Below are 14,091 nucleotides of genomic sequence, written 5' to 3' on the forward strand. Positions count from 1 at the left end.
AATTTCCTACAAACTCATGTGAAAAGCCGTTCAGTTGGATATAAACCTGCAGGCCAGATGCCAGAGGAAAAAGGGCATGTTTAATTCAATAGAAAATGAAGAAAAGATGAAAGCAATGTAGCAGTATCAGTTGAGCTGTGCCTCCATCAAGCTGTACATGATAGTGTAGGCTTTGGATAGGGAATAGCCTGCATGGCATTTCACTCTCCTCAGATTTGTCTCGTGTTGGATTTTGCTCAGACCACGTCTCTCTTTCCTTCTCTCCTTCTCTCTTTTCCCTCTCTAGATTGTGAAATCCTACCTATCATGTGAAGGCTTTGGTTGTGGTTTGTGTGTGGGTGTGTGTGTGTGAGGGACAGAGACAGTGTAACAGAGAGCTAAGCTCCGTAGCTTCACCCTAGGGTCACTGGCCTTTAAAAAAAAATGTTCCTGTAACCCTGGAACTATGAAACCATGACAGTCATCACTTATTCAAGCGCTGCTGGAGGGCTTCCGAAAGAAATCCAGATTCTTAAACATCCCCGTGCCTCCAGGAATGTTCCAAAACTCCTGTTCGAGATCCTACAACCTCGGACCGTGCTGGACCCCTCAGAGAATCCGATTCTAGAGCCTTGTGGGGTCAAAGGCCAGAGATGGTCTAAAGAGAAGGAAGACCAGAAAACCAAGGGTGGTTCGAAGAAGGGAAATTTGCAAAGGAAGAGGCAAACTTTGGCCGGAGGAGTCGGGAGAGAGAGGATGACGAGAGGGAGGAGAGAGGAGCTGTGCAACTTAGGGAAGAGGGTAATTGAAAAAGATTCAAAAGAAAGAGGGAAAAACAGGGTGAAAGGAAAGGACCAGAGCAAGGCAGATGTCTCAGGGATTGTGTCAGCTGCAGAAACAGAAGGTGAGATCACACCATGGGAGAAAATGACGAAGAAAAGCAAGAGCTGGTCTGTCTTTCTGTGGCTTTCCCTTCTGAAAAAGAAGACTGAAGAAAAGGTGAAGAGAGAGAAGAACGTCACGGAGATGAGGTGCCATCATGTCTTCCCCTGGTTAGCTCTCCTCTTCCTCAGCCTGTGTCCAAAACCTGCTTCATCACAGGTAAGAGTGGCTTTCCAGAATGGATTCTAATTTCTGGTTAGACTCAAAGACTGTTGATGGTCAGCAATGCACTGTATTCGCAATGACTCTTAAATTGACTTTTTCACAGCACACTTTTCAACTTGTCATAGGAGGACAAAGCACAGGTCTTAATAATGACAGTAACAATGGCTCTGTTCTGGTCAAGATTCCCAGTAAGCTATAACAGTATGACAGTGAGCCAGCCTAAACAATACCAGGACCATGAAACAGCTAAATGGGATTCAGCCATCATTCACTTTATCATTTACACCTGTACTTTTCCTACTGTGACATGTCAGAATGAAAGCTACTGTGAAATGAATGTCCAGATATTTTCTCTGCCTTTTATTTCTCTTGCAAAGTTATTGCTGTTTTCAGTGAAAATACCTGTCCTACCTGTCCTAAAATGTTTTAAATGTGCTACATGTCTACTGCATCTGTGATTGTCTCTTAATTAGATACACCAGCTTTTTAAAATGATATTATTGGTCATTATTGGATCCAAATGTCTCTGCGACCACAAATATGTGAAGGTTGTATGAGACTCACGTTAAATAGACTGACCACACTCGTTCAACCTTCTTCTTTCTCAGGGAAATTTCCCACGAATGGAGAACATTGCTGCTTTCAAACCCGTGTCCATCTCCCCACCTCGTTCCACCTGTGGGGTTCCAGAGCGGAGCAGCTACTGCCAGTCACCGTCCTCCCAGGCAGATCTACTAACGTGTTACCAGGCCTTCTGTATCCAGGAGTGCCCCTATAGATCCTCCACACCTCCATATGCTCCACTGCTGCTACCTGCACACAGGTAGATCAAATTAGTGTATTGAGGTATTTGAAAAAGATTTGTAATTTATCATGACCTCTGACCTTTCAGTCCATGCAAAATAAAAACAATAGATAATATAACAGATTGTGGCATGTATCAGTCTTGCATATATTTGCAAGTGATGTAAAAGATGTTTAAGGTCACTTTGAGACAAAATATGAACATGTTCAAACTTCATTTCCACCAGGGGTTCCTGTGTAACTGAAGACCGTAATGACACTCATCCTGGGACTCAGACAGAGACTGGAACCACTACCAGTTCAGAGGGCCTTTCTGGTGGATCCAGCAGTGTGCTGTTTCGACCAGTCGCAGATGGATGTCTGATCTCTCCTCCTTCACAGAAACTAGGAGCATTGGGTTCGCTCACCCTAGCATTGTGGATAAAACCAAGCTCTCCTGGAGAAATGTAAGTTAAAGTTTTGTAATTTCTAAGAAACTAGAATAATACTTAGAGATATTAGGCCGGCTTTAAATAGAAACAGCCTTATGCTGCCTCTGAGTATTAAACTGAACTGATTGCCTGTATCATCTTACATTACAAAAGGTATAGGTAGATAATTGAGAAATGAATGGCTCTTAGCTTGTTTTTTTTTTCTTCCTGAGGAGTAAATGGAAGCTTTTTTTTTAATGGAAGTAAATTTGCTGTAACTGAAATTACATCTTTGAACATAACAGGCAGTTTGTGTTTTTTTTGTGCGTGTATGGCTGCACATAGTACATTTGAAAAGTCAGATTTTGATAGAAGGCAATCAGGAGAATGGAGCAGCTGTCACCATGATGAATCCTGTAAAAGCTAATGTTCACGTTAGAAAGCAAATTAAGAAAGAAACAATGGGTTATACTATAGGGTATGTCTTTTAATTAGTTTAAGCATTTATTACAAATTTCGCATCAATTTAAAACTGATCTTGTCAGCTTCACTGTGACAGAAAGAAGAATAGGCTCTGATACCTATAGCGATGTCCTATTGTGACCATGGCTTCTTCTCTATAATGCTCCTTGTTTTTTCATAGTATTTCACGCTTCCTTGTCCACTGGTAAGGTGAAGCTTGAAGTGTTTCTTGAGTTAGAATTCTTATATCATTATTTTTTGTAGAAAGTCTACTTTATGTGAGAAGATGAGGTGGGATGAGAAGAAAAAATAATGCATGAATACAGATAAAGTTGTTTCAGTTTAGTGGTATTTTGTGGATATACTGTTCTGGATAAAGTAAACTCCTTGGAACTTCAGTGGCAGGAAAGAAACAGAATGAAAACAATTTGAAAATAATCTTTAGCATTACGGTATGTTTAAGCATGAGTCACAATTACTGATGCACAGTATGATGAAATGTAACTCCCTGCTGGTTAAGTTTTTGTCAAATATCTGTTCTGATGTGATATTTCATATGATTTTCAAATATCGGCAAGGAAGTGAAAACCCTGTGAAATTGACCTTATAACAAGAAGCAGGTCAGATCAGTATCACCATCAGGAAATGTTAGCCAACAAGTTGCTGTCATGTCCTACTTAGACATGTTGTGCGTATGTGATGTTCTGAATGGATGAGAGTGTGCTGGTATGTTCCAGGCAGGGTTGAGATGGTGCAGAGTTGCACACACTCAGATCAGCTTGCAATCACACACACACACACACACACACACACACACACACACACACACACACACACACACACACACACACACACACACACACACAAAAAGAGATCAGTTGACTTTGCTTGGCAGCCCTTTCTCTTCCTCCGTGTAGCAACACTTAAAGTAGATTGCTTAAAACACATGCTTTCTCCTGAAACTAAAAACAGGCCAAACATACATGATGTCGAATACTTCGCCCATTCAGCATGGGCACTTCCATACAGAAAAAGCAGATCCAGGCTGCAAATTTCTTTCTAACTCCACAACCCCAGACAAACTTCAGTCCCAGCTAAGAGTGACTCAAGTGACATCACTTAACGCAGCTTGTCAGACTTCGCACTGCTCCCTATGGAGACACAAAAGGTTTTATACAACATCTTTTCACACATTTCTTTCTTTCTTTTAATATCATCCATGTGGACAAACATGAAAAGGCATGGCTCAGTGAAAACATGTTTGTAGATTTAAAAAAAAAAAATTAAATAAGCTGTTATGGTTTTGTTTTGTTTGGCTTTCAAGAGATAAATTATGTCAAAATTCGCTTATTCAGCATGTGTGGAAAATATAAAAGGGACTGATAACTTTGCAGTCATGACAGGTGTGAAGAAAGACCTAATGCAGTACTAGACAGGTTGCATGTGTATTCTCGTATCTCACTGGATGTTCAGTTTAAATTTTGCTGTCACTTAAGTTTAACTCTGAGTAGGCGATTCAGACAGAGATCAAATCTCTCCTTTTTATTTAATGCTGTGATTTTGTTTGTGAAGTTGTCTGTCTGGGGATTCAGATGACGGACAAGTCTTGTTGTAGTCTGCCGAACATGACACCTGTATGGCTGAATGCATCTGAATGGAAGTAATATCTCTCCCTCTCTCTCTTTCTGTCGCTGTCACTGGCTATCAGTCTTTTGTTGTAGAGACGATCATGGCTGCCATCAAAGAAGCCAGATGAAAGGAGGTCTCTATCCTCACCTCTGTCCATCTCTCCTCACCCCTCTCTCTTTGTCTCTCCCTCTCACTGTGATTTCACAACCCTCCCCTCCTCTGAACAATGAACAGAGCCAGCCACCTGTTCCTGTGCAAACCACAGTTTTTTGCTATACCATGGACTTCATTTCCAGAAACTGAGTATGAAGTTATGTTTACATTATTTGAGGGTTATTATTTTGAATATACAACTTTTACTCAAGGTTGGTTGTATATACTTAGTGTGTGGTAAAATTGCATGTCCATGTCATAATTATCACTGATAATGGAAACCTTTAGTTGTTGTTAATTATTGCTGTTATTATTCTATTTAATTATTATATTAATCATTGTATTAAAAAAAAAGTCCACAGCAATGAATTAAATGAATGATGGTATAAACAGTTAGTTGATTAACAGACAAGAATCCTTAGGATTTGAACTTAGACTTACAGGCATTTTTCACAGTAGATCGATGAAATGATAATCGAAAAAATAATCTGCAGATTGCTCAATAACAACAATAATGGTTAGTTGCAACCTTTACTTCAACCTGGATGTTTACATATGTGCCAAACGTAAAAGGACTTTACACACAAGAAGCATTTTCAATCTACTAAATCACTTTTTTTTGTTTTGCTGTAAATTACCAACTTGCACTTACTTTATTCTTGCACTTCTTATCTTCAGTGTCTCTTTCTATCTCTTTTCCTCTCCCCACAGGATCACACAGGCACTCACATACATGTTCAGACATACATACGTTCTCATGCATATATCTATCTGTGATTTATGAGGTATACTGCTCTGGGTTCGTAAAAGCCATGATTTCCCATAAAATGTCAGTGATGGTGGTTAATATGACATGTGGAGGGTGTGTGTGTCTGTCTGCGTCCAGTGTAGCAGCAAAAACCGAGCAGTCATGTAAAATATTGATATTTAATGTGTAAATGTCAGAATGAGACACTGAGTGTAGTGGTGCTCGACTCCGTGGTGTTTGGAGTGTAGTCTGCCTTCTCTTTTTTGAGTTAAGTTGTAACAGCTCCTCATTGCCTTATGTTTTGTATGTGTGTGTGTTTTTATTCCCCTCAGGATGCTGCTGGAGAAAAGCTTAGGAGAGCGGTTGGTTTTTTCTGTGACAGTGTCCGGGCAGGCGGTCACCCTGCGGTATGTTGAGTCCAGGAGTCAGACCACTCTGACTGTCAGCTTCAGAACAGAGGGAAGACTTACACTTGAGAGGTGGACACACCTTGTTTTGCAGGTAAGAAATCTCAAGGGTCTCACGGAGACAACCGCCCTGTTAAACATGTCATCATTAGTCACTATTAGAGGCACATGATTACAAGCATGTATGTTTTTGTGGGTCCACAGGTATGTTTGTGAGCCTTGAATCATTGTACCTTAGAAGCACCATCAGGTTTGTGTTTAACTGTTGTCATAAGGGCTCTGAAAGGAGAGTGGTCTCTTTTTATCACAGACATACTGTCTCTCTAGCTTTCTCTGTCTGTGTTTCTCTTTCATTCCCCGTCCATCTTTTTCTCTTTCTCTCAGCAAGCACATGGTAATTATACTGGCAAACATCTGCCTTGGCACAGCTGCTGGGGCCAGGGGCACACACACACATTACATCAGACATGCATACAGACGGTGCCTTACACTTTCAACACAGTATTTCAAAAGCATGTGTGTCCTGTATGGCACTGCAAAACCTTTGGAACTCTGAATTTTACTTATTTTGTTTAATTTATGTAGGTCTGTGTTTTCTATGGTTTACTGTGTAAAACACAGAAATTGATGTTTTACTCATGTAGGACATCATCTTTTGCAGTTGTGGAGAAGTTACATAAGATTATTTTACAGCTAAACTCTGCACCTTGTGCTGTTACGGAGAATCTTGTGCGTTTGAGGGATTTCCAAATGCAAAGATGAAAGTTTGTAAAAACACAAAATATGAAAACAACCTGTTATCACAGATCTGAGGAAGATGTACATTTCTGTTAGTGCTGTATAAAACAGTGTATGTATTTATTTTGTTTCTTTGGTTTTCTCTGTCTTTCTGGGTTTTTATTTCCTCAGCACCAGTTGACCTAAGTGGTACATCAACTAGAAATTTTAGAAGGCACCAGAAGTTAGAAATATAAGTCCATCATGGACAAAAAAGGCTTTCTTTAACTCTGATCATCCTAAAATGGAAGCTAGTGAAGTGGACAGAGTCTGTAGGCCCTAAATGAATCCTTGTGTGTGTGTGTGTGTTTTTCGTCTGTAGAAGAGTATCATTTTACAGATCACTCCACTGGACAATCTCTCTCTTTCAGCATCTCTGAATAACACCAAGGCAGCTAGGGGAGAAAACATGGTCACCATGACAAGCTTTATCACTACAAGTGCCTGTAACTTAAATTGTCTGTATAATCTTTGGGCCCAAATATCTATTACACCTGGCATAGATTTTAATAGGCCTCATTATGTTTTGTCTGTCACATTTTTCATTGCCCCTCCCATTTACTAGTCCATTTCATGTGATGGTAAAAATGTCGTGGTAAATTAGAAAAAGTAAAAACCAACACAACTGTTGCATATGTTCTACATGATTGTAGATAAACTCTCTTTGGTGTTGAGCATCTGTTGAGCATCTCAGTTCTTCTGACAGGTGTTTCACAGTAAAAGCCTTCCAGGAAAGAGAAATGATTGAAACCCCCTGTTTGTAGCTGGATTAAATAATTGAGATATAAGATGTTGATTGCTAAGCTGTGAAGGTTTTGGTAGGCATATTTTTTTTTAACTTTGGAAAGAGATAACGCCAAAGAGATAAGCTTCATACTTAATGCACACACGAGAGTGGTATCAGTCTATTCATCTCACCCTCTGCTAGAAATCATATTAGCAAATTTCAGGGCGGCACAGTGGTGCAGTGGTTAGCACTGTCGCCTCACACCGACATGTGTCAGCCCTGCGATTGACTGGAGACCAGTCCAGGGTGTACCCTGCCTCACACTGATGTACCCATAGTCAGCTGGGAGAGGCTCCAGCTCCCCCCCGTGACCCCAAAATGTCAAACCAGGATAAGATAGTAAAATATTAATAAAGATAATCGAAAAATATGTATATATATATATATCTATTCACACACACACACACGTATATATGAATTGCCCTTCCTCGAATAATAGTTTATTAGCATATTAAAAAAAAAAAATTACTTGGTATTATAAAGCTGTTTTCCTTTTCCATAATAATGAGATTCTAAGACATATTTGAGATTAAGTTTTCTGTGTTAAACTCAGTCCTGCATGTTTTTCAATCAACTAAATTATATGTGGTTTTCAAAATAAGAATGAAAGTGCAAAAGGCCAGAGAATAAGAGACTGTGTTGTATATCAGCTGCAGTTTGATTGAAAGCACATTTCATGGCTAGAGGGTTAAGCCAGGAATGAGGAAATTATACATGTTGACCAGTACTTAAAAGGAAAATTGTTGTACCTATCCAGAAAATCTAACTTGACAGTTTAGTTTACAGGCTGGCTGATTGGTGTTGATGCCTGGTACAGTAATTTGGCAGTCCAACGTGTCATTGGCTAAATGTGGTGTTGCTGATGGCTCAGTTTATAGCCAGTGTGTGTGCATACAGTATATGTGTGTATGCCCTGTGGGGATCAGGATTTTATATATGCCTATGTACAGTATATATGTTTATGTGTGGCCATGGAAAAGGGCTTGTAGGCATTTTGCTAAAAGTGTGTTGCGGTGTTGTGGCTTGGAGGTGTTTTGAAACTTTGTGGGTGTTTGCATATTCTTGTGAATAAGTCTGTCTTTTGTTTAATGGTATGGTGATGTGATCTGCTTTGACCATTCAGAAGAACAACATAATCATTCTTGACACTCAAACACCATTCGCACACTCCCATTCTCATGCATGCACACACACTCATGTACTCACTCTCTCACACATACACACAGACACGCGCTCACAGTTCAGCGGTAATTTGTAGCAGTCTGTCAGCCACAATACAGACATTACCCTATGAAGGAGCTGGGTAATTTAGAAACCTTTCCTACACACATACAGTACACACACACACACTCACACACACACACGCTTTACACACACACACCAGTCATCTGTCGGTTTGAAAAGATCAAAACACCAAAAAAAGACAGTCAAAAGGAATACGGGTTTCCAAGTGCCAGGAGCAGTTCACACACTCACACACATGCACACACACATACAAGTGCACACATGGTGCCAGGAGCAAGGTGCTGTAGGGATGCTGGTGCTCCCTAGGTAGTTGTCTTATCTGATTATGGTAACGATGTAGAGAATAGTGGAGGAAAAGGTAGCCTCAGGGAGGGAGGGACTGAGAGAGGAGGAGAGATGGGGGAAGTGAGGGACGTAGCTCAGTGAAGTTAAGTGATAGCTGTGAAATCAGTCTACTCTCGGACTCACCTTTCACTACATTTCTGCAGAAGTTATCACTAATCTGTAGCTCTTTGAGAAGTATCTACTCCTGCTGTGTATGAAAGAGAGATGAGTACAACTGGTGTTACAGTGGCTGATGATCTGTGTGTAATTAACAGAACTTAGTGGTCCTGGGTGTTTACACCATGGTCTCTAGGTTCACAGTGGTGTGGTGTGGCAGTATGTGCTGGCAAAAACAGAGCAGCAGTGGAATGTGCAGAGCAAGGGATAACAAGGCTGAAGAGGTGGCACTCATTAAAACCAATGAGCTGCATGTGTTACCGGCCAAATCAGCTATTGAAATCATGAAGCACTTTATAGTTGAACGTGTAAAAATTCAGTTCATGACTGGGATGCTTCAGCCTTCAGACAAACAAATCATGGATTTGTTTGTCTTCTGTACTTTCAGCACCTGACAGGTTTCTGAGGTACTGTGATACACCATAAAATTTGTATTTTGTGTCATGAAGTGCTGCAGCAGATGTGTTATATCATGCAGAATGCACAAAAATGCAGGCAGTATCCTGGTAGGAAATGCTGTCAACAAGCACAAGAAGCACAAGGGACTTAGAACACAGTATCTGGTGCTGTTTTGTAAAAGTTTATTAAAATATACCTAAATTTTAGTGTGTTGTACTATTTTGTTACATACATTCTGTTGTAGCTATTCAACACTGAATCTATGGTAACTTGGTATGGTATTTGATATCAGTGTGATAATACAGGGACTGATAAAGTGTAGGTAGAATGTTTGTAGGACAGTTGATCAAAACACTGTCTCATGGTTGCAACACCTTGGCCCAAAAACACTCCATGCGAAGCAGCAGTCATTCACAGGCTACTGTACGGCATCGCCTGACAAAATCAACATAAATCTAGATTAAAGACAACAGATATGCTGTGCACTCGTCTATATTGACATTTAAAATGAACTTTCATAGAGAAATACAGAGACGACCAAAAGTTGTCTTCCAAGGCTTACTGGCAAACAGCCCCTGACACTCACTGGACTGCCTTCTATCATCATTTTGGAAAGGCTTTGTTTACCCCATAAACACTGAAACACCAAGCCAGGGTTTGTAAGATTAACAGACTCTGAAGGCCATTTTGGAACAGCTCAGTTTTGGAGGAAGCAAAAATTTCTGTTTTAGTCTGGAGTTAGGCCTGAAACAGAAAAATATATGTGTTTACTGCTAATACAGCTAATTTATTTCTTAATGTGGGTGTACTTGAAGTGAGTGAGTGAAGGTTACAGAGAGGTAGGAGGCAAACATGCCTTTATGTGCTGTGTGATCTGGAGCTTAAATCATTGCACATATTTGTTTCTCATAGTTTACATCAGCTGCCTGGTTAGCTCAGTTGGTATAGCACGAGACTCAATCTCGCGGGGTCGTGGGTTTGAGCCCCACTCCGGACGGCACCACCTCCCATGGGCTCACCACCTGTAGGAGGTGCTGTAGGACTTCGGTGCATTGTAGACTGGGTGGGAGTTGCCCCCACGACCTGGGCCTGGACCCAGATAAGCGGCAGATGATGACATGACATAGTTTACATCATTTTACCAATTTTGCATGCATTGCTGATACCCACTTGTTCAGTAGTTCTGGTGAGGATGTAGTGAGTGCAAAGTAGGAGACACTAAAGTTGGGGGGCAACAACACTCCATCATGTGCTGACTCTAATTTTTAAATAAACTTGAGAACACTTCCTCATCTTCATTTTAACGTCTTATATTTAGTTATATTTAGTTTTCGAAGGTGAAGTGAGCAAAATTATAAAAGCTGAAAGTTGGAGAGGTACTGTAAGTCAGTGGGGAAATGTAAAGGTAGGTGTCAGAAGAGGAAGAGGAGTGAGATAAATTGTAAAAAGAAGTGTCCTGGAGAAGAAGAGAAAGGAAGAGAGTTCACAATTTAAATAGCTTTGGCGTACTATCTTTTGGAGTACCAGTGATTGACTGTGTGCCTGGAGGACCCCCAGAGGGGTCCGTCTGCTGGTGCCTGAGCAAATCAGCATTATCGGAGGAGACAGTGGCAGGAACAACCAGTCACACTGGTCCCATCACGACCCAACAGGACTGCATGAATGTTTAACATTTGTATGTACACACACATACCCATACTCTCTTTCTTTCTCTTACTGTTAAACACACAGACACAGTAGTGATGAACGTACTGCCTCCACATACACTCAGCACCACACACAGACATAAGTGGCTGGTTGCTCTCTTCAGAAGCTCATACCTGCTGGCAGAGGCAGAGAAAAGAGAGGAGCAACAGAATTGTTTAGAAAAAACGAAAAAGGGGTAAGTGGGTCAGTGGCTGAGTGTCATAGAGAGTTAAGGTCATGTCAAGATTACAATGACATGCACACACACATCTATCTATGTACTGTATTTATTGCAAGGAGTGAACTAGTTGTTTCCATCTAATCCACAATTTGTTCTCTAGAGCCTGACAGCTCATCTGCTTCACTACTCTGCTCTTATACAGTTTGGCTGCTAAAACTTCTACAGCATGCCATAATGACCTTAATGAATGCTTTCACGCACAATTACACTGGAAGACTCTGGCCTGTGTGTATGTGTGTATACTGACTGGTGTTGTCCTGGCAGTAAGCTGCTGATACCACCCCTGTCTTTCTAGCTAACTCTTTCTTTCTTGCATAGATGCACATGCCTCATCACCCCACTCGGTCTGAAACTGGGTTTGTCTTTCTTTCTCCTTCTTCTATTCTGTCTTCCTCCTCTTTGTCCTCTGTCTTGCTCGTGCAGGCTCCGCTTTCCTTGACATTCTCGTTCACTTCTTTCCACCTCTGCCTTCCTCTTCCTCACTTTTCATCTCTGTGTTTGTGTTAGTTGTTGCTTTGAACTGGTCAGCACATTATTTGACATGGCTCATGTATTCTTGAGCCTCACCTAGGTTTAGCATTGGTTTATATTGCTTGGGAGTGTCAGTTATATTGACTAGATTAATTTCAGTCACTAGTACGCATAGTTAAACCTGTAGTGATTATACACACATGGATATAAGCAACTACTAACCCTCTTGAGTGTAAGTTCCATTCTTCTCCATGACCAAGATACTGATTTTACTTTTGGATGCATTACAGCTCGTATTTGGTGCTGGTGAAGGTTTAATCTCCAGCAGTACATACATTTTAGCCTCTTATTTCAGTGTTTGAACCGTCAGGTATTGATGAGTGTACTGCTGCTGTGGAAGGTTGCTCATCAAGTAACATTGGACATGAAGCGAAGAAATGCATATAAGGGCACACCAGGACATTATGCAAATGGTTAATGACATATGCAGTAGCCGAAGTTGAGCGTCATAGAAAACATTTATGCATTTGTTAGTATTTGCTTCTCTCTGTGTTAAATGATAAAAAAAAACGTGTCATCTTACAATAATTGTGTTATTTTCAAGTTGAAGTGTAGGGTATTTGATGTTACGTATAATTAAAAACAAACAGGTTAGCACTACATTGAAAATGCAGGCCCCAAAGTACATCCTCAGTGCAACGAAAGAGAGTAGCTGTGACCTCTGCAACAAAAGTGATCATACCTTTGATTTCCAGTTATGCTAATAATAAATATAAAATAACCTGTGGATGCCATAACTTTCTGTGTCTAATGCAAGATGGTGGCACATGAAAAGAAATTACCCGAAAAAGAAGAAAACCAGATTGTGAGACTTCATAAAGATGGGCGAGATGAAGGGATCAGGAGCCTACTGAACACAAGCTGAAACAGTTGCAGCAGTGGTTAGGAGTGACAGCACTACCATTAACAAGAGGCACAGTGGCTGTCCTTGAAAAATGATGCTACACACTATTCATTGTTTACGCAAGCTTGCATTGAAAAGCAGGGGTAAGTGCTCCTGACTTGACACAAGGATTATCTGTGGAAATTGGTGTTTCGGTGGCTGATCAGACAGTGTGAAGGACACTGCATAAAGTCAGCCTCTATGGACAGTGTCCAAGATGAACACCATTTCTCACGAAACTGCAAGATTGAATTTTGCCAGAAAATATGAAAAGAGGCCTGATGAATATTGGCAGCACATTCTTTGGTCGGACGCAACCAAAATAAAATCTGGATCAATTTGGCGTGGACCTGGCCAGGACCACCACAGTGACTGTATAATGCCCACTGTGAAACATGGAGGTGGGAGTGTGCTGCTATGGAGCTGCATGAGTGCAAAAATTGTGGGGGAGATTTACAGATGGCACTGTGAGTGCAAGTTTGTATACCCAAATACTGAATTAAAAGATGACCACCAGTTGCAAGAGGCTTGTCAGGAAAGAAATTTACAAACATAACAATGATCCCAAACACACAACTCTAACACAAGAGTTTTTAAAAGACTTGCAGTTGGTTCTTTAATGCAGACCTTTCACTACAACAAATTCTCTCCATTATTCTTGGTCTTTGGCTAAAAACTGATAACATTGTATAAATTGGACAGGCTTTGTATTTTTGTATTTTAGTGATTTTAGTGATATGGGGTGTACTTAGTTTTGCTCTTTACTCTCTCAGTATACATATTCTGATCTGTTTCTCATTGTTCTGCTCAGAGTGACGAGGCAGATTGTGAGACAAGCTGAAGGTGAATGTGTTTGTCTTTACATGTCTTTCTATGGTTGTGTGGACACATTTTCTTTCAAGAGTTAAGACTTAGTTTTAGGGTGAGGGTTAGAATTCGGTGTAGGTTAGGGTAAGGTTTAGGGTGAGGCATTTAGTTGCGATGATCAAGGTCAGCGACTAGGACATGCATTATGTCAATGAGTGTCCTCACAAGGATAGTAAGAATGAGTGTGTGTGTTTATGCACGTGCATACACTGTGTCCACATGCATTGAGGCTGTATTGTGTGTACACTATAGGCTGCATGTGTGTGTGTGTGTGTGTAATAAATACAATATCTTTATGTGTGTGTGGTTGTGTGCATGTGTGTGAAGGTGAGGCAAGGTTGTTATGTAGGGGTGAAGTGGACACCTCTATGGTAGCCCTCTGCCCGCTGGCACAGGAGGCGAAAGGGCACGAGACTGGCATCAATTACATAGTGAGAGAGAGGGAGAAAGGTGCGTGTATGTGTGGCGGGGTTTG

At 40.8% G+C, this 14,091-nt stretch overlaps 1 protein-coding gene across 1 annotated transcript in view; it reads left to right on the forward strand.

The window, feature by feature from the left end:
* The first annotated feature begins 453 nt into the window (after window positions 1–453).
* The window catches only part of ush2a (Usher syndrome 2A (autosomal recessive, mild)), a 189,552-nt gene continuing 175,914 nt past the window's right edge, over window positions 454–14,091 (forward strand). Inside the window, exons 1-4 of the mRNA XM_041037694.1 lie at window positions 454–1,080; window positions 1,695–1,909; window positions 2,118–2,336; window positions 5,625–5,793. Of these exons, the coding sequence (XP_040893628.1) occupies window positions 454–1,080; window positions 1,695–1,909; window positions 2,118–2,336; window positions 5,625–5,793 (1,230 nt within the window). The remainder of the gene's footprint in view (window positions 1,081–1,694; window positions 1,910–2,117; window positions 2,337–5,624; window positions 5,794–14,091) is intronic.

This window comes from Toxotes jaculatrix, chromosome 1 (assembly GCF_017976425.1).
Source record: "Toxotes jaculatrix isolate fToxJac2 chromosome 1, fToxJac2.pri, whole genome shotgun sequence".
NCBI classification, from domain to species: Eukaryota; Metazoa; Chordata; class Actinopteri; family Toxotidae; genus Toxotes; species Toxotes jaculatrix.